Source organism: Schizophyllum commune (assembly GCF_000143185.2).
Source record: "Schizophyllum commune H4-8 unplaced genomic scaffold SCHCOscaffold_5, whole genome shotgun sequence".
NCBI lineage: Eukaryota > Fungi > Basidiomycota > Agaricomycetes > Agaricales > Schizophyllaceae > Schizophyllum > Schizophyllum commune.
Window position 1 is genome coordinate 496,803 of NW_026089542.1, and position 16,795 is coordinate 513,597.

At 56.2% G+C, this 16,795-nt stretch overlaps 8 protein-coding genes across 8 annotated transcripts; 5 read left to right on the top strand and 3 right to left on the bottom strand.

The window, feature by feature from the left end:
- Positions 1-9: 9 nt before the first annotated feature.
- On the bottom strand, positions 10-1,371 carry SCHCODRAFT_02498271 (alpha/beta-hydrolase; the record flags this gene model as incomplete). The annotated part of the gene is made up of 7 exons (XM_003037744.2): positions 10-96; positions 152-245; positions 301-407; positions 461-526; positions 582-810; positions 869-977; positions 1,083-1,371. 7 exons carry the CDS (start codon positions 1,369-1,371, stop codon positions 10-12), a joined length of 981 nt encoding a protein of 326 aa, XP_003037790.1.
- A 648-nt stretch (positions 1,372-2,019) lies between these two features.
- Positions 2,020-3,914, top strand: SCHCODRAFT_02621063 (uncharacterized protein). Its single transcript, XM_003036373.2, has 2 exons — positions 2,020-2,642; positions 2,701-3,914. Exons 1-2 carry the CDS (start codon positions 2,085-2,087, stop codon positions 3,562-3,564), a joined length of 1,422 nt encoding a protein of 473 aa, XP_003036419.2. The 5' UTR covers positions 2,020-2,084; the 3' UTR covers positions 3,565-3,914.
- Positions 3,915-5,308: 1,394 nt separating this feature from the next.
- Positions 5,309-6,528, top strand: SCHCODRAFT_02500816 (glutathione S-transferase; the record flags this gene model as incomplete). The annotated part of the gene is made up of 7 exons (XM_003036374.1): positions 5,309-5,486; positions 5,612-5,750; positions 5,804-5,856; positions 5,918-6,090; positions 6,139-6,202; positions 6,255-6,408; positions 6,459-6,528. The coding sequence occupies 7 exons, from the start codon at positions 5,309-5,311 to the stop codon at positions 6,526-6,528; spliced, it is 831 nt and encodes a 276-aa protein (XP_003036420.1).
- A 640-nt stretch (positions 6,529-7,168) lies between these two features.
- Positions 7,169-10,249, top strand: SCHCODRAFT_02621071 (MFS general substrate transporter). Its single transcript, XM_050345033.1, has 14 exons — positions 7,169-7,739; positions 7,793-7,812; positions 7,867-7,941; positions 7,998-8,114; positions 8,178-8,301; positions 8,354-8,567; positions 8,603-8,605; positions 8,681-8,782; positions 8,834-8,871; positions 8,921-9,072; positions 9,187-9,354; positions 9,459-9,510; positions 9,564-9,609; positions 9,675-10,249. The coding sequence occupies exons 1-14, from the start codon at positions 7,559-7,561 to the stop codon at positions 10,021-10,023; spliced, it is 1,641 nt and encodes a 546-aa protein (XP_050200353.1). The 5' UTR covers positions 7,169-7,558; the 3' UTR covers positions 10,024-10,249.
- Positions 10,250-10,294: 45 nt separating this feature from the next.
- SCHCODRAFT_01184540 (uncharacterized protein) lies at positions 10,295-10,829 on the bottom strand (the record flags this gene model as incomplete). Its single annotated transcript, XM_003037745.2, has 1 exon — positions 10,295-10,829. The coding sequence occupies one exon, from the start codon at positions 10,827-10,829 to the stop codon at positions 10,386-10,388; it is 444 nt and encodes a 147-aa protein (XP_003037791.1). The 3' UTR covers positions 10,295-10,385.
- A 123-nt stretch (positions 10,830-10,952) lies between these two features.
- SCHCODRAFT_02537871 (Maf/Ham1) lies at positions 10,953-12,005 on the top strand. The gene is made up of 6 exons (XM_050343595.1): positions 10,953-11,125; positions 11,179-11,274; positions 11,350-11,414; positions 11,467-11,650; positions 11,708-11,819; positions 11,873-12,005. Exons 1-6 carry the CDS (start codon positions 11,110-11,112, stop codon positions 11,964-11,966), a joined length of 567 nt encoding a protein of 188 aa, XP_050200354.1. The 5' UTR covers positions 10,953-11,109; the 3' UTR covers positions 11,967-12,005.
- A 50-nt stretch (positions 12,006-12,055) lies between these two features.
- Positions 12,056-14,954, bottom strand: SCHCODRAFT_02621081 (Cullin-domain-containing protein). Its single transcript, XM_050345034.1, has 8 exons — positions 14,704-14,954; positions 14,574-14,653; positions 14,357-14,524; positions 13,436-14,299; positions 12,746-13,388; positions 12,566-12,695; positions 12,409-12,511; positions 12,056-12,356 (listed from the first exon to the last, which is right to left on the bottom strand). The coding sequence occupies exons 1-8, from the start codon at positions 14,918-14,920 to the stop codon at positions 12,279-12,281; spliced, it is 2,283 nt and encodes a 760-aa protein (XP_050200355.1). The 5' UTR covers positions 14,921-14,954; the 3' UTR covers positions 12,056-12,278.
- An 828-nt stretch (positions 14,955-15,782) lies between these two features.
- SCHCODRAFT_02621085 (carbohydrate-binding module family 13 protein) lies at positions 15,783-16,707 on the top strand. Its single transcript, XM_003036377.2, has 4 exons — positions 15,783-16,024; positions 16,082-16,182; positions 16,241-16,342; positions 16,392-16,707. Exons 1-4 carry the CDS (start codon positions 15,843-15,845, stop codon positions 16,490-16,492), a joined length of 486 nt encoding a protein of 161 aa, XP_003036423.1. The 5' UTR covers positions 15,783-15,842; the 3' UTR covers positions 16,493-16,707.
- The last annotated feature ends 88 nt before the right edge of the window (positions 16,708-16,795 follow it).

Genomic DNA, 16,795 nt, shown 5'->3' on the forward strand with positions numbered 1-16,795 from the left:
ATCCTTATATCACAGCTTCGCATGCACGGAGTCTAGTAACCCAATCATAGCCTCTAGTATATGCAACGCTACTTCCCTCGGCTTTTGTTGTACGACCTAGGCCATACAATCAGAATTTTCGTCAGTAGTGATCTCTCAAGGCGGGACTGACCTCATGCTCTGCATCTAAGATCGTAGAAACAGTTGCTGGCTTGCCATCGGGCCCCAGTGCACCGTTGAGGATACCTTCCTTGAACGCAGGGCCTCTGCAGGATGTTTAAGTTTTGGTGAGAAGCAGAAGATAGGATTAGCATCACGCACGCGAAGCGGTCCCCTTCTGCCATGGTGATGTGCATGGGCACGGCTTGGGCGGCGGGGCGTAATGACCGGAAGACGCGGTACAGGCCCTCCATGTCGTTGTAGCACTCCTGTATACGAGATGTATCCAAACTCGATTATATGTATACGCAAGTTCACGCACGATTTCTCGCTCCAGGGAGCACTTCGAAGCGATGCCACCTTCCTTGAGCGGCGTAAAGGTAAAGTCCTTGACGTAGATGAGCGACCTCGGCTCCTTTACCTTTGATCATAGGTCTACGCACCACATATATCCGACCTATACGTTCGTCGTACCCCTTCCACGAAGGCAACGTTCGGAAATGCGCCAGCGCCTCCTCGCGCGACTTGAAGCGATGACCGCGTCTTCTTGCACCCTCGGGGAGCACCCTTGCAAGCTTCTTCCACGCCTCGACACTATGGAGAGCGACGGGCTCGACGAGGATCGATGCGACGACGTTGTGAGGGCGGGGTTCGCGGATGATCGCTAGAGGGCTGTGGAAGGACGCGTTGATTTTCTGGACGCAGGACAGGGAAGAGAGAATGTGCGCACAGGACGGCGGCGCCCATTGAGTGGCCGATGAGGACGATGCGACGGTTGCAGAGGGCGTCGTGGCGTAAGATCGCGCGCAGCCAATGCTCCCAGTCTTCAAAGGGACCGGCTATGTTGGCGAGTCAGAAGCTCTCATTGAGTATACTTCCGAAGGTTGAAAGGGGTGCACAATGATAGAGTATGTAGGTGGGGAACCAACAGCGTCTGGACGTACAATACGGCATCTCCGGCTTGTCAGGATTTAGCAAGGCCGTGTCGCCATGGTACGGCGAGTCCACCGCCCATATTTCCTGCACGCCGCGATGTCCTCTCGCAGACGCAATGTCGAGAAACTCGTCGATGGTAGGTTCCCAGTATTCCTTGCACGTATGCGTGCTATGGACGAATAAGAGAGTCAAGGCATCATGATTCGCAGGACTTGTGCGAGGCACAGAATATCGCTTCGCTGCAGTGAGGAGACGATGGTTGGGACGCAGGTCCAGGACGAGGGTCTCTGAAGTCATATGAGGGAACATAGAAGCGCGGCGAGCGATCCAGAGGCTTAAGAGTGAGCGCGCAAGGGAGCGCCCGCGACGATATCGCACAAATCGTAGGCGGCATCGGAAAGTAGCCGGAGCGGTAATGCGGAAGAGTCCTCAGAGTTGCTTTTGTTGGAATTTGGGGAAAGGGGTACGAGCGATGAGCAGCGCGTGCTGAGCCCGCGAGAGCAGATTGTTTATAGTTAGTGCGGCTAATCGGAAGTGCACAGATAGCAAACTCGTTTCGATCTGAACGGTCTGAAGCGGGAGTAGGAAGACGGACAAGCTGCAGTGAGGATCATCGATGCACCAATTGAGACAATCCAGATTGCGGAGGACACGCTGATAATCGGCCTGAAGCGCGACTTCTGCACGTTTGGACATTGTGGCAACCGCGTGTGTCCGGCATTGCGTTCAGAAGCTCCTCCGTCCACACTGTGAATAGGTCGCAATCGTTTCAAGCGCGAAGATCGCCAGGCTTTGTCGTGACCTCCAGGTAGATGAGGGGAGGAAGCAACGTGCAAGGGCTTAATGAAGGGTTAATGAAGGACGCAGCACGTGTTGCCCAAACAACTATAACGCGAACGCGATGGTGGGAACAAAACCCGGACCGATCACCATTCTTGTCCTTCTCCGTCATCTCAGCGGCGAGCGCGTCGTACCTTCTTTCCTTTCACTTCCATACCATACCGAGCACAATGATGTTCGGTCTCTTCTCGCGCAAGGGGCATACGCAGCCAGAATCGCAGGCACAGACGCAGCAGGTGCAGGAAACGCAATCGCCAGATGTCTCCCAGCAACCGCTGCGCACGCCGTCCCCCACACCTGTGATGGCTGTAGACACCTCCACAGAGTCGACTTTTGCCGCGATGGACGTCGATACCCCTCCCGCGCCCAATACAGACGAGCAGCTAGTCGCACTTCGCGCTCTCGTCAACACTATGCCTGCGCCATCGCTGAAAGAATACGTCGTCCAGTACCTGCAAGAAGATCCGGTAAGGATGAACGTCCTCGATTTCTTCAAGGATATGGCTCCCCCTCCCCTCCTTCACTGTCTCCGCTGTCACGGCGACTACTATGACGTCGAGAACACGCCCACGAGCTGCCGAATCCCGCACGACGACGATAGCACGCTGGTCGAGCGCGTCGGTGGCGGGAGGGGCTACGAGACCCTCTGGCAGTGCTGCGGCAAGACGACGGAGGGCGACGGCGACCAGGGGCCCCCAGATAGCTGGTGCTACGAGGGAGAGCACACGGTGCGTGGCGCGCGTCCCCCCTTCGCGTGTACGATACCGATCGACTTCATTATCGCAGACTGACATCAAGCGCGCCCGCTTCCGCGCCGACGCGACGAACTACGACGACAAGCTCGTCAGCTGCATCAAGCGCAAGTGCGGCGTGGTGATCGTCGATCCGCCGAGCAGCTCGTCGGAGGATGGCGCCTCAAATGGGCGGTCGGTGCGCTCGCGCGGGCGAAAGTCTCGCGTCTTCGCTCGCACATCACCCTCCCCTGCACGCTCGACACGATCGCGGTCGCGCGTTGGGATGTCCCCAATGCGCCCGTCTCCCAAGCGGAAACTCAACGAGTCGGACGAAGAGCAGGAGGAGGTTTCCGACGCCGAGAAGCCGCAACAAAAGCGGCGCAAACGGCAGCCTGCGACCAAAGCATCCCCTTCTACTTCTCTGAAGCCCACATCCAAGTCCAGCGGTTCGAAACCCCTAACTGAGCGCAAACCCAAAGCGACACCCACGAAACCCCGCTCTCGAGCCGCAAAGGCGCAGCAGGACGAAGAGGAGGGCGGCGCAGCTACGGAGGTCGAGAACAACCCGCCCAAGCGTCGCGGCCGCCCGCCTGGCTCGAAGAACAAGCCCAAAGAGCCGGTCGCCCCACCTTCGGATCGCGCCCTCCGCGCCCGGAGCGCAACCCCGGCGCGCGCCACCCGAGAAGCCACACCCGCCCGCACCGCCCGTGAAGCGACGCCCGGGCGCGAGAAGACACCGCGGAAGGCAGCGAAGGAGGCCCCCACAACACCGCGTACACGCGCGAAGCGGGGTCCTCGGGCGGCGCGCGTCGACGAGGACGAAGCTGGGCCAGACGTGGACACGGTGGTCGTGCATGCGACGCGGACGAAGAGGCTCGACGAGGTTGTGGAGAGCAGTATACCGGGCGAGTGCTAGTGCGTCGTTGGGTGTGGTACGTTTTGGATTCTTGTGTTCGGCCTCCGAAGAAACAATCTTTCCTTGTCTATATTCCTCCTTACTCTTCGTCTTTTCCTCCTCCCTTGCTGCATACTCTGTAGGCTTTATCGGTAATATTTGGCCACGTTTGTGGTCCGTGTTTGACCGTCCATACAGTGCGTGACCGGGAAGCTGGTCACAAATCGTTCGATCAGCGTTTGCTGCGAACGTGGCGGTGTGTCTTGCTACCAATAGTCACCTTCATGTAGTCTGGATTCTAAGCTTTCGACTGGTATACTTTGCGAAAGTGTCCTTGAAGTATCGCCTGCTGTACGAATATTTTGAATTGATGACCGCCGAATGTGCTCGGACCGGGAAGCTGGTCATAACTCCGAGCTTCCCACGCAGGTCGACTACCGTCCCGTTTTGACGGTTCACTCAACCCTGGTATTCGATACCACCTCCTGAGACAGTGTAAACACGTCAGTGCACATCTATGAAGGATCTAAGGCCCAAAGTCTTCCCGAACCCTATTGATCATGCCCGAAAATTCGCATGCTCAAGGTTGGCAGGCATTATCGATAGTGAGACCGAGCATTTGGCGCCAAAATGTCCGAGATGCATCTACATAGTGTTTACAATGACTCAAGTACTCATATATTTCCTGTACGTACGTGCAGAGTGCCGTTTATCAAGAATTAAGAACAACACTCTTGGCACGTGACTATCGACGCATGCTAAACAGCACGCAGAGACTGCTTCCCCAGCGGTTTTGAGGGTCATGCTTTCTCAAGTATATTGTACCATGCCTCTGTGCTTGTTCTTGTGCCCTGAAAGTCCTTGGAAGGGGCCCAGCGACTAGGGGGGCTCAGGGCCTGTCTTTGGAAATAGCTACGACTAGCGTCGTACCGAGGAGCGATAGAGAAAAAGAGAATAAACAGAACCCTTCGGCGAAAGGTTGAGCCTGCATGTACCAGTTTCCAGGAGAATCGCATGGCTGAAAACCACGCTGTGAATTTCCTTTGAATTTGTCTCTGATGCGATACTGAGAACGCTGTGGTCGCATTGAGAGAGCCATATTACAGGCATTGAGCAGGAGGCGTAGATTGTAGAGGCGTATATCGACGGCCGACCACCCAAGGTACGCATATCGTTCTTTGTGAAGGCGCCGAGAGCGGCAGAAGGAGAGCTATAGGCAGAAGGGGTTTGATCGCTCGATCACGGCATCCCCCGGCCCCATCAAGCGCCCACGCACTCGGACCTTGAGCAGTTAAGGACATTCTGCGCTATACACAGCTTCAGTCTATCGCTACGTTCACTTTGGTTTCATCAAAGAGGACCGAGACATCGGATACGGTACGCTACAAACGCTATGACCAGCTTCCCGGTCTGACCAGCTTCCCGGTCACGCACTGTATTTACCTTCGTATATATCCTAACTATCTGCTTCCTTAAGCACATATTGACAATCTCTTACTCCCTGTAATTATCTTCCCTCTTGATTGCTGTAGTCCAATAGGGACTCGCACTGTATATAATTCGTCCTACGTACTTTTCGACCGGTGCGATTCCGGAGTGCGTCGTACTCGGAGGCGCAAGCGCAAGTCGAACCGTGACTGGTGCGTGACCTTCTTCCGAGTGTACCTGACGTCATGCGACCCTTCGCAGCTGCCTCTGCTTGGGAAGCATTCTGGTCCTCTTGCCCTTCCTTTTCAACTTCTTCCGTGCCCGTATAGCACTAGCCATGTCCGCCACCACCGACAGCGGCAAAACATACCGCACCGAGTGCACCGGTGCCGCACATGAGACCGTCAAGCGACACTCGTCCGACGAGGCCATAACCTTGTTCGCCGCGTGCTTTTGCCCGTTTGTGCAGAGGGCGTGGATCGCGCTGGAGTATCTTGGTGTACCGTACAAGGTGGGTAAAGCGCTACTAGAAGGGTATGAGCTGAAAGGCTTAATGTGACTGGCGCCGTGGCTGTAGTATTGTGAGTCTACAACTTGCCTCTGATCTATCAAGGAAGGGAAGGCTGACCTTGTACTGCAGATGAAGTCGACCCGTACAAGAAGCCGCAGGCGCTGTTGGAGGTGTCGCCAAAGGGCCTCGTTCCCGGTCTGAAGCTGCACAATTACAACCCGCCGCGGGCACTCAATGAGAGCACGGTCATCCTTGAGTATCTGGAAGAGTAATCAGCGCTGGAATCCGTTATCATCGAGAATTACTGAATTTTGGCGTCAGCGTCGCGTCAAACACAACGAAGCGCAGCCTCCTTCCTCCTCGGACTAACCCATGTCAGTTCGACAATCGACCCACATACGTACTTCCTTTCTTATGCTTACCCAAACCTCATAGACGCCCGCGCCCTCGTCCGCCTCCAAGCCGACCACGTCAACCGCACGCTCGTCCCCGCCTTCTATCGCTACCTCCAAGCCCAGGACGCCGACGCGCAAATCAAAGGCGGTCAGGAATTCCTCGAAGCCATCCGGGGCTTAACGGATCTCTTCGAGCGCATGGAGCGCGAGATCGTCGCGCCTGGCTGTGCATCTGTTGAGGGGGAGGCGAGGGCGTTGAAGGCGGGGCTCGGTCTCTGGGTTGAGGGTGGGGACTTGGGGTACGTGGACGCGATGGCGGGGCCGTGTGAGTGGTTGCGTGAAGAGTGAGATGGACAGGATTGCTGAACAAGGCGCAGGGATCTTCCGCGCGTCGATCGTCTTGAAGCACTACCGCGGGTTCACGATGCCCGAGGGCGAGAAGTTCACGGCGTGGACGCAGCGCTTGTTCAGCCACCCGGTGTTCAAGTCGACGTGCAGCACGGATGATTTGTACTTGGATAGCTACGAGAGGTTAGCGATTTTTCTCTCTGTATGGGATATTGAGCTCATGGTGCCTTTAGATATGCCCACAACCGCCCGAACACAAGCATGGTAGCAAATGCCATTAACAGTGGACGCGGCCTGCCTTGAATCATTACAAGCGCAATCAAAATGTAAAAATGTACTATATCATCACTTTCAAACGACCCGGAAGTTTTTCTCTGCGCATTCGTCGACTACCCAGGCCAAGCTGCAGCCCAAAGTTCAACTTGTAGGTCCACCTCACGTGCCGCGTGATAGAAGCCGCGCGCCTCGTGCACGGACCACTTATGGCCAGCGCACGGACCACCCCTGCCAGGAAGTATATAAGGCGGACTTGGACATCTGGATTCCCCAGAACATACTCAGCTAGGATCTTTTTATAGGTTCTAACCGAGTTTCGCACATTTACATGTGCCGCTTCTCTCAAATCCAGGCGATGACACCGCGCTCGCTCGTTCGACGGAGAACATGGCCGCGCAAGCGGTCTCGAGGATGTTTGGCCAGTCCGACGGGATCTGCTCTTCGGGGCGTCTCGGAGGGTGGTCAGCGAGCTGGGCGTCTGTCTGATGGATTCTCGTATTTCTGTAGCTTTATGTCCAATTCAATTACTTGCTTGCCACCATCTCACCGTGTGATCGGAGCCGAAAACTGAGTATTCTCAGGTCGGAAGATTGGCATGACTCATCTTCGAGAGAGTGTGCTGAATCCCCCCTCTCAGTCTGTTCTACCTGGATGGACTTCGCAATTGCCGGGCTGTGGATTGCTTTACCCCACTTCAACAGCGTGTAAACTGTCGTCTTGCGAGGAGGGGGCTATACAGAGCTCTACAGTATATTTCAGGAGACGTTGCAATCTTCCTGTCCAATCATCTTCAATCTATTTGCACGCTACGGGACTCGAGGCAGCCCGAAGATAGCCTTGCGAAGGCCCAGCACCCCTTCTCGACAGCAGGAGGCCATGATAGCAGCTGATACCGTCGGACTCCATCCCACCTTATCGACCATGCACACGTCCCGCAAGCGCCGACTGACAGGCCGTCAGCTGATAGCGCGCTAGAGAGAAGGCAGATGCAGCCCTCCGGTGCTCCTTGATCGCTCCCTCATCCCCTCTCACCCGGTCGCGGCAAAGAGGACGCGCGATGTCCAAGCAACCCGCGCCCGAGAACCCCAAGCCGGAGGCGACGGTGACGGCGGTCGTGGATGAGGCGGTCGACTCGAAGTCGGAGTCGGACGTGAGCCGGCCTGGGGGCATACACTTCGTCTCGACAATCTCGAAGGACGAGCCGGTGGTGACGAGGAGGGAGCTGTGGAGTTACTACAGTATGTGATAGCTTCAATTGCGAGGAGAGCGTGATTGAACTTGTGCTGAACAGTGTACTACAATGGTGACAATGTACGCGCATTCATTGTTTATATCAGTCAGTTCATACTCACTCTTGTGCGCCAGGGTGTGGGGCCAAATGGATACTCCATGACCCTCTTTCAATCGCTGGCCTATTCGGCCGGGTATGACCCCGTCAAGGTCCTCAAGCTTGCTCGAACCGTATCCAAGAAGGCTGACTTCATGCCGAAACATAGGGCCCCGGCTCGAGCTGCAACGCCGACGACGCGTCCGGACAGTGCGTCGTACCTTGGGCTGGAGGGACGAAGTCCGTCTCGAGTGCCGTCCTCGTCGCGAACGGCGTCAGCTTCGCTGTCAGTAATTTTGGTGAATATGCACGATTGACAGCGTCTAACGAGGGCATCGCGCCTCTACAGGTCATGACTCTCATCTTCACGACCATCGGCTCGGCGGCAGACTACGGCACATTCGGCCGCTGGCTCCTCTTCGCCGTCACCGTAGTCTGCTGGGCCGCGCAGTATGCGAGCATGAGTCTCACAGGTTCGTTTTCTCCACAACCGTTCCACACTCGCCTAACCACCCTCTTACCCAGATCCCTCCCGCTGGGGCATCGCCATGTTCCTCTACATGGTCGGCTTCATCAGCTACGGCGCCACCCTCGTCTTCTACGCCGCCGTCTTCCCCCGCCTCGCGCGCAACACCGCGCACGCGCGCGATCTGCGCGAGAAGTACGACGCGGGCGAGATCGCGCAAGAAGAGTACGAGCGCGAGGAGAGCTTGGAGAAGAATCGGATTAGTAACATTTCGGTGAGTTGGCCTCATAGGCGCGAAGAGAATTTGGGACTGATCTAAGTTACGACAGACGGTTAGTGAATATGTTCTTCGCACGAGAGGCGACGAGGTGCTCACTCAGGGCGCAGATGCACAGCAATATCGGCTACATCGTGACGCTATGCTTGAACCTGTCGCTCCTGCTGCCGCGCGCGAGCGACAGCAAGGTTAACAACTATGTTATCGTGCTGTGAGTGTCTCTTCCTTACTATCCGCCGCGCCCTTGTTGACAATCTGCTAGCACGAACTCGTACTGGGTCCTGACGGGTATATGGTGGTGTACGTCGTCCTCTTCGCAGGTCTCATACAGATCACTCACCCGCCCTAGTCATCTACCAGCAGCCTCGCCCGGGACCTCCCTTGCCGAAGGGCGAATACTACATCACCGTCGGGTGGAAGCAGATCTGGCACGCGCTCAAGCAGTACCGCAAGCTCCCCTTCACCTTCGTGTACCTCTTCGCCTTCTTCCTTCTCGCGGATGTGCGTATGCGTGTTCTTCCCTGCCCTTCGTGCCCTCCCCTTGTCGTTGCTTTCCCTTTGTCACTGGTTTCCCCTTGTCACCGCCTCATGCTCACCCGACGTTGGTCGCTACAGGGCCTCAACACCACCGGCACGCTCGTCTCCATCTGCCAGAACGACAAGTTCGAGTTCAGCTTCCTGCAGAACACGTACCTGGGCCTCTCGCAGGCGATCACGTCGACAATTAGCACGCTCGGCTTCTGGTACATTCAGAAGTACTGGAAGATCAGCACGAAGAAGATGGTGAGTGAGGCTGACACGACTTTGGCCTGCTCGGCGCGAGGCGGCTGGGGCGGCCTGACATCGGATGGGAAGGATTCCTGCAATGTTGACGCACTCGCCTGTAGTTCATCGTGACGAACGTGGTAACCATGATGATACCGCTTTGGGGGATGATAGGTGCGTTGAGCTCGCTGTTGGGTTCGCGGGCGCGAGAACTGACATTCGTGCAGGTATCTGGACAGAGAAGCTCGGCTTCCACAACGTCTGGGAGTTCTGGTACGTCCTCCCACCTCTCCACCCTCCTTTCCACCCCCATCCTCAACCCCACCTCCCCTTCCCAGGGCCTACAACGTCCTCTTCGGCCTCTTCCAAGCCCCCTACTACGCCTTCTCCCAAACCATGATGGCAGAGCTCACCCCGCCCGGCTTCGACAACATGTTCTTCGGCCTCTTCGGCCTGAGCAACCGCGCCTCCTCCATGATCGGCCCGAACGTCATCCAGGCGATTATCGATAGGTCGGGGAGCAACTGGTATGGGTTCCCGTTCCTCTTCGCTCTGTGCGTGTGCGCGAGCGTGGTGATTTGGTTCGGCGTGGATGTGGAGAAGGGGAGGAGGGACGCGGTGGCGTGGGCGGAAGGGGTGAGGAAGGAGCAAGCTGGGGAAGGCGAGGAGAGCGCGAAGGAGTTGTAGGATGAAGTGCACATAGTTTTCGCGGGTTTATGTGTTGTACGACAAGTTCACGATATATCATGGCCGAGGGTTGAGTCTAGTGAACGCTTTGCTTGACTTGACGAGGAGGTAGATGAAGGTGAGGATGATTACGGAGGAAGTGCCGAATTCGACGACCGGAGCGTCCGTGGACTGCCCGAGCGGTAGGCGAGCTACTTCTCCCTTATGCGCATTCGTTGACAGAAGGGGGACAATGGTCGCGGCAGATGAGTTCGTGAGTTCAGAGACAAGAGGATATGATCGTAATTTGATAGCTTGAGCTGAAGTGCTCTCTTCGACATGCCCTACGTGTAGCTTAGCACGTCGTACTGGGGCTCCAGGGATTAAGGTAACGGACCTTGAGCCTTGGGACAAGCCAGGAATGCACTGGGATAGGGGAGCAGGACGTCTTCGTGGGTCGTGTGCGCATCAGGCCCAGCTACAAGCCCGTAGCGAAGGTGTAGTGGTACGTTCACCTCGATCGGTCCCTCCTTCCCTTCCCCATTCAATGCGACACTGACAAGAAGCTCAGGCCCTTCCTCGGAGTCCAATGCGAAGACGGGGAGCTCCAAATTCGAGGGGCCACGGTACGCAAACTGCAGCCGCGGCGCATAGTTCTGAAGCTCGTATCGGTCGGCGAATATTGTTGGAGGAAGGACGAAATGCAGGTTCAGAGTGCAGTCCGCGTATAGCGACGCGTCCTCGAGGTTCGCCAGAGTCTTATATGTCGGGTGGTAGCCGTGATTTGGGGATAGCCATGACTGGTAGGTACCCACGGGGGAGCACATGATGGTAAGGAGCAACAAGCGTTGAGCGCCCTAGCGGCCGGGCCGCGCGACGCGACGTGTCGTGAGAAACGCCACTTGATTCCTCATATGGGCAGTTCATTGTCCTATTGTACTTTTCGCCGTCGGGCATCGGGCATAGTCATCCAGACAGATCGACAAGCCTTGACTCCTCCTGACTTCCTCCCCCATCCTCAAAAAGTCTGAGCATACACTATTTCGTCTAGACAAGCGTTCACTCGCAGTAGATCTCATCAGAGCATCCCTTGTCCCCATCCCCTCCATGTTGAAGCCCCTAAGTAAGTGATTTCATGCGTACATCTTCACTTGTTTCGTAACGACGAATTTCCAGCCTTTGTTACTGGCAATGCCAACAAGCTGAAGGAGGTACAGGCTATCTTGTCTGCAGGACCTCACCCAGTCGAGATTACCTCTCAAAGTGTTGACAGTATGTCTGATTGCAGCTCATAACCTGTTCAATCCCCCGGGTTTCACTTCCATATACTCCTCTAATCCTGCATAGTCCCTGAGCTGCAGGGAACCACTCAAGAAGTGGCCATAGACAAATGCAAGCGCGCGGCTGAGGCGGTAAGCTCCTCTACGCCTTTCCATCAATTACAGCTAAATATTATCACTTCAGCTCCAGGGCCCCTGCATCACCGAGGACACCGCGCTCTGCTTCGAAGCCATGAACGGCCTGCCAGGACCCTACATCAAGCACTTTCTCGCGGCGCTGGGCCCGGCGGGGCTGAACACCATGCTCGAGGGCTTCCCTACAAAGGCTGCGTGGGCGCTATGCACATTCGCATACTCTGCTGGTCCTGGTACGTCTGTTCGAAAAGGAGCTAGTAAATATGCAAGAGGCTGAATGTATGTGACAGGCTCCGAGCCCATCCTCTTCGAAGGCCGCACGGACGGTAAAGTCGTCCAGGCGCGCGGGCCTCAGAACTTCGGCTGGGACTGCTGCTTCGAGCCGGATGGTTATGATATGACGTGAGTGGTTTTCATGTGTACGTTTTTCTGTCCGGGAGCTGAGTTGCGATCAGGTATGCCGAAATGCCCAAGGATGAGAAGAACAAGATCTCGCACCGATACCGCGCGCTCGAGAAGCTGCGCGCATACCTGCAGAGTCAAGCATAGATGCCCCTACCGACGAGAGAAAATGAAACCATAGATATACGCACCTTCTTACAGCGATGTACGAAGCACTCACACATTACCCCCACGAAATAACTGTGCAAAGCGGGAGTTCTATGATAAACAGTGGGGCTACTACGATAAATGCGACAAGCAGGAAAGTGCGAGACAACGACTAGAATACATGCCTAAGTATTTACTTGCACAAGAATAGATGTGTGGGGGCGGTTCGTTTGTTCGCTCGAGGACGGACGGCGGTCGAGCGACGGCGACGACGTTGACAGAGGAGGCTCGCGCGCTGTCGGTGGAGGACGCTTAGGCGACGTAGGCAAAGGTGTCCTTCTGGCCGTCAACGCGCTCGATGTACTCCTTCTCGAGGAGGGTCTCGATTGCCTAAGAATTATGTGAGCGACTTCGTAAGAGTGAGACTGTAAAGGGGCCGTACCTTCTTGATGTCCGGAATCTTGGGCGCGAAGCGCTGCGAGATCTGCGAGATGACCTCTTGGATGAGGGCCTGGTTCTTCATCGTCTTGCGCGCCTTCATGATACTGAAAAGCGAAGCAGTGAATACAAGGAAGGAACTTGCGAAGACGATAGCGTACCGGACGATCGTGGCCTGGATCACGTATTTCCTGTCCTCGTCGACGGCCTTCAAAACCTCGTTCGACTCCTGCTTGACCTCAGCCTTGATCGGCTGGTTGAGGTTGACACGAATCTTCTTCGACTTGAAGTCTACCGCACAATCAGCAATGTCCAACCCCTCTCACCACTGGCCTACTCACTCGGGTTCAGATCATATTGCTCCGCCTCGTCGTTGATCAAGATCTTCGCCTTCACCAGCACCGCGAGCACCTGCGTCAGGATCTCCTTCGAGATCGCCGTCGCCGCAACCAGCTCCTCCAGTGACAACGTGTCATTCTTGTTGTACTGCATAAGCACCGCCATCTGGTACGAGCTCGTCATGAGCATGTACTTCTGGTTCAAGTAGTTCGTCCGCAGCTCGTTCTTGGAGTAGTTCCACAGCCAGGTGAGCTTTCGCCCCGAGTGCTTTGACTGGTAGTACTTCTGGAAGCGGTCGTACGTCGGCGCGATCTCCGCGGGGATCGTGAAGTCGTGCGTCGGCGGGTTCAGCGGCCAAAAGTTCGTGCCGAGGACCATGATGCTGAAGTTGATGTCCATGTCGTCGTGGTTCTGCTGCATGCGCTCCTTGAAGTTGTCCGTGAGGTCCTTGGAAAGGGACATGTCGGTGAACATGCGCTGCAGCTTGTTCGTGTACTCGAAGCCGCAGGCCTCCTTGAGCTTGGAGATCATGCTCGCCTCGGCCTCGTCGGAGGCGGAGACGCCATGGATGAGACGCTTCGACAGCTTCGTGGTATAGAAGGTCTGGAACACGTCCTTGTCCTCGAGGTACTTGAACAGAATCATCTGCGGGGGCGTTAGCTTGATCGAAGTTTGTGGCAAAGCGCACGTACCACGCGGTTCAGAGCGCCCTCGAGATCGTCCTCCTCCGCCATCTTGTTGTTTTTCCGCAACAACATGTCGGCGTGTTTGGCGATAAGTTCAGGCGACTTGGTCGACGAGGTGCCGGTGGCAGCATTTCGGTTGACGAATTCTCTGCACGCCTTATCCAAGCTTGCAGCGAAACCGGCTTCGCCCTTGAAGCTCCGCTGTACCGTTTCCGAGTTCTTGCGGTGGACCTCAAGGAGGGCGTCGACGTACGCCTTCGGATCGAGCGTGTCAACGCTGGTGCCGAGCTTGGACACAGCGGCGAGACCGGCCTGCTTGACGTGGCTCTCGAAGCGCTTGCGTAGCGGCTCGAGACCATCTGGTATGCGGGCGAGGAGCGCGTACATCCGCTGCAAGTCCTCGTCCTGATCGTAATCGAGCAACCGCTGGAAGCTGTCCTGCATGAGCTCGAGGTGCTCGCGGATCAGGACGTTCTCGCAGCGGCTGATGAGGTCCTTGCGCGTCTTGGTGTGCAGGTACCGCTCGACACGGTCTTCCTCCTCCTTCAACCGGTCCTCCGCCTTCTTCAGGTAGTCCGACACCGAGTTCTGCGCGAGGAACGCCTCAGACTCTTGCCGGTAGTACTTGTCCGTCGCATCGAGGAAAGGCGTCTCGAAGTGCTCCTTGTACACGTCGAGGCACTCTTTGTTCGGATCGGAGTTGTCGAGCCCGAGGGAGACGAACGAGTCGACGACCTTCTTGATCAAGCCCTGATCGACGACGTCCCCGTTTCGCTGGCGCTCGATCATGCGCAGGAGCGCACCGGCGAGCTTGGAGTCCTGGCTCTGGATGTGCAAGAAGACGCCAGACTTCCACTGAGCGAGGGCGAGCTGGCGGATCGGATCGTGTCAGCAATGAGGCGTCGCGTGCCACTGGTTGTTGCGCACCGTGTAGACCTGGTAGACCGTCTTCTTGCCCTCGTCGCGTTCGCGCTTGACCCAGTAGCGGTTGAGGTACGTGAAGAGACGGTTGAGGTAGTTTGCGCCTGTCGTGTATCGATCCCACTCTTGTGCGTAGTATCGTAGGAGCTCCTCGTCTTGCAAGGTGTCGAATTTCTGGCGCGTGTGAGTGGCAAGTATGATGCGATTTCTGCTGAGGACGCACCAGAAGCATCGGCTTGAAGTGTTCTTGCAGATACACGGTCAGCTTCTGGTACAAATCCGCCCCCACGAGGTTAGCGCCCGCTGAATGAGGATCAGTAAGGCGCCTATATTCCCCAGAGCGCATCACGCACATCTGTTCCCCTCGAGCTTCCCCTGCATCTTTGTGGACGTGCAGTAATTGTAGACGGTCGTGTAGAGGTTCGTGTAGTGCGAGAAGGAGAGGCCCTTTTCGAGGTGGAGCATGATGTGCTCGACACCGCGATTAAGGAAGTCCCATGTCTCGTTGAGGTCGGCAGTCCTGCTGGGGACCTTTCCGAAGTCTGTGTCTGGGGTCGCGGTGCCGGACATCGTCGTCGTCGCTGATGAGCGTAGGAAACGAAAGAATGAAGCGCCCGTCCTGCACGCGGGCCGTGACCGTCACGATAATAGGCAACTTCCGAACCGAACTTGCTTTATTCTTTCATCGCGAGAGGGTCTTCGCAGCTGCTCGGTCCTGCAGGTCATGTTCTACGCGCTCATCCTCCCGGGCTAGCCTGTTGAACAAGTCCTTGATCTTCAATCCATGTGCCCTTGTCCAAACTTGGTCCTTTCGGTTTCGCGGCTACGGAGTCAATTTATGATCCTGCATCGCATCCCCTCAAAGCGGGTGACCTACAAGTGCTGCTCTTCTGCACGATCGGACTCAGACCAACAGATATAGCCATTTTCTGTATGCCTGAACAGCCTCGACAACTCGACCAGCCATTCTCCGCGCTCATCGCAAGTTGCCGTACCCATGCTTGCCTCATACTCCCGACACACAAAGCGCTACACAACCCCATTTCTGTGGCCACGATACACTATCATCATTGTCTAGCCCGCCGAACCTCCATACCCTGCACATGTGCCGTGCATAATGCGAATACAGTGCGACGGTGACCCTGGCCGTCCAAACTCATCGAGCGCTTCAGGTCTTGCCGCGGCCCCGGAAACGCCAAAGTACACGTACGACATTCAACAGACTGCCCACCTGACCGATCAACCTCGTCTATATATCGCGAACATGAACAGTCACCGCAGAGCCATAACGGTCGAAGGTCACCGCCTGTATACAGTTGTTCGATGAGGTCGGCCGCTTACAATGGATCCGAGGGTGTTCTCCGCGCAAGATCGTAGCCCTGTGCCTGTTCAGAGAGGTATAAAAGCTCAAGGCATTCTTCACGATTTCTCCAGGAGCTCAGTGTCAACTCAAGCGCCTTCTACTTCTTCGCCTTCATCTCTGACGATCATCATGTTCTCCTACCTCGCCGTCCTCGCCGTCGCGCTTGTCCCCGCTCTTGCGGCGCCCCTCGACGGCTTCGTGGCTCGTCAGACTCCCGCGGGAACTACCCTTCACCCCAACGGCGACCTCACTCGCTGCCTCTCGGCGGCGACTAGCGTTGTCGCTGGCGAGCCAGGTGCACGTATCACCATGTGTGTTGATCTTCCTCCTTCACGTATGTCCTGCGCTGACAGTCCTCTTTCCCTCAGCGACGCATGCGACGGTGCTAGTCCCCAGACTTGGGTCATTAACAACGGCGAGACCACCGTCAAGTACACCGGCGCGAACTCCTGCGTCACTGCCGGAGGACGTGAGTAGCCTTCCACTTTCATGCCATGGGTGTCTCGTTCACTTACCTCTCATCCCAGTCTCCGACGGTGCCCGCCTCTACCTCGAGGCTTGCATTCCCGACCAGGTCACCCAGACGTTCTACTACACCAACGACTTGCGCATCGCGGTCGAGAACCAAGGTACGCGAATGAAGGGTTGCTTCAACTGTCTTGTTCTAACTTGCATCAGGCCTCTGCGTCGATCTCCCGAGCGGTGACAAAACCCCCGGGAATGCCCTTCAGGTCTGGACGTGCACGGACAACAACACGAACCAGATCTGGAGCACGTAAAGGGCTTTTAAGCTGTGTAAAGGGATTCACATCAGTCCTGGTGTTTTACCGTATTGGGGAATATCAGGGAATGGCCTTGTGTAATTTTTGTGTAGCAGATTTGCGAATGGACTTCTGTGGCTGAATATAATTGTGGCAACGTACTTCCTCCGGCGTGTGTGCTGTGCAATGGCTTCCCGAGCTTCTAAGATGCACTCAATGGCGACCATAAATGCCTTCATCGAGAGAACCCTCCGCTTCCCTGGTCATCTGCCCCCCGACATGAGCCCGCCACCGTAACAATCTGTCGCCACAAACTCCAGC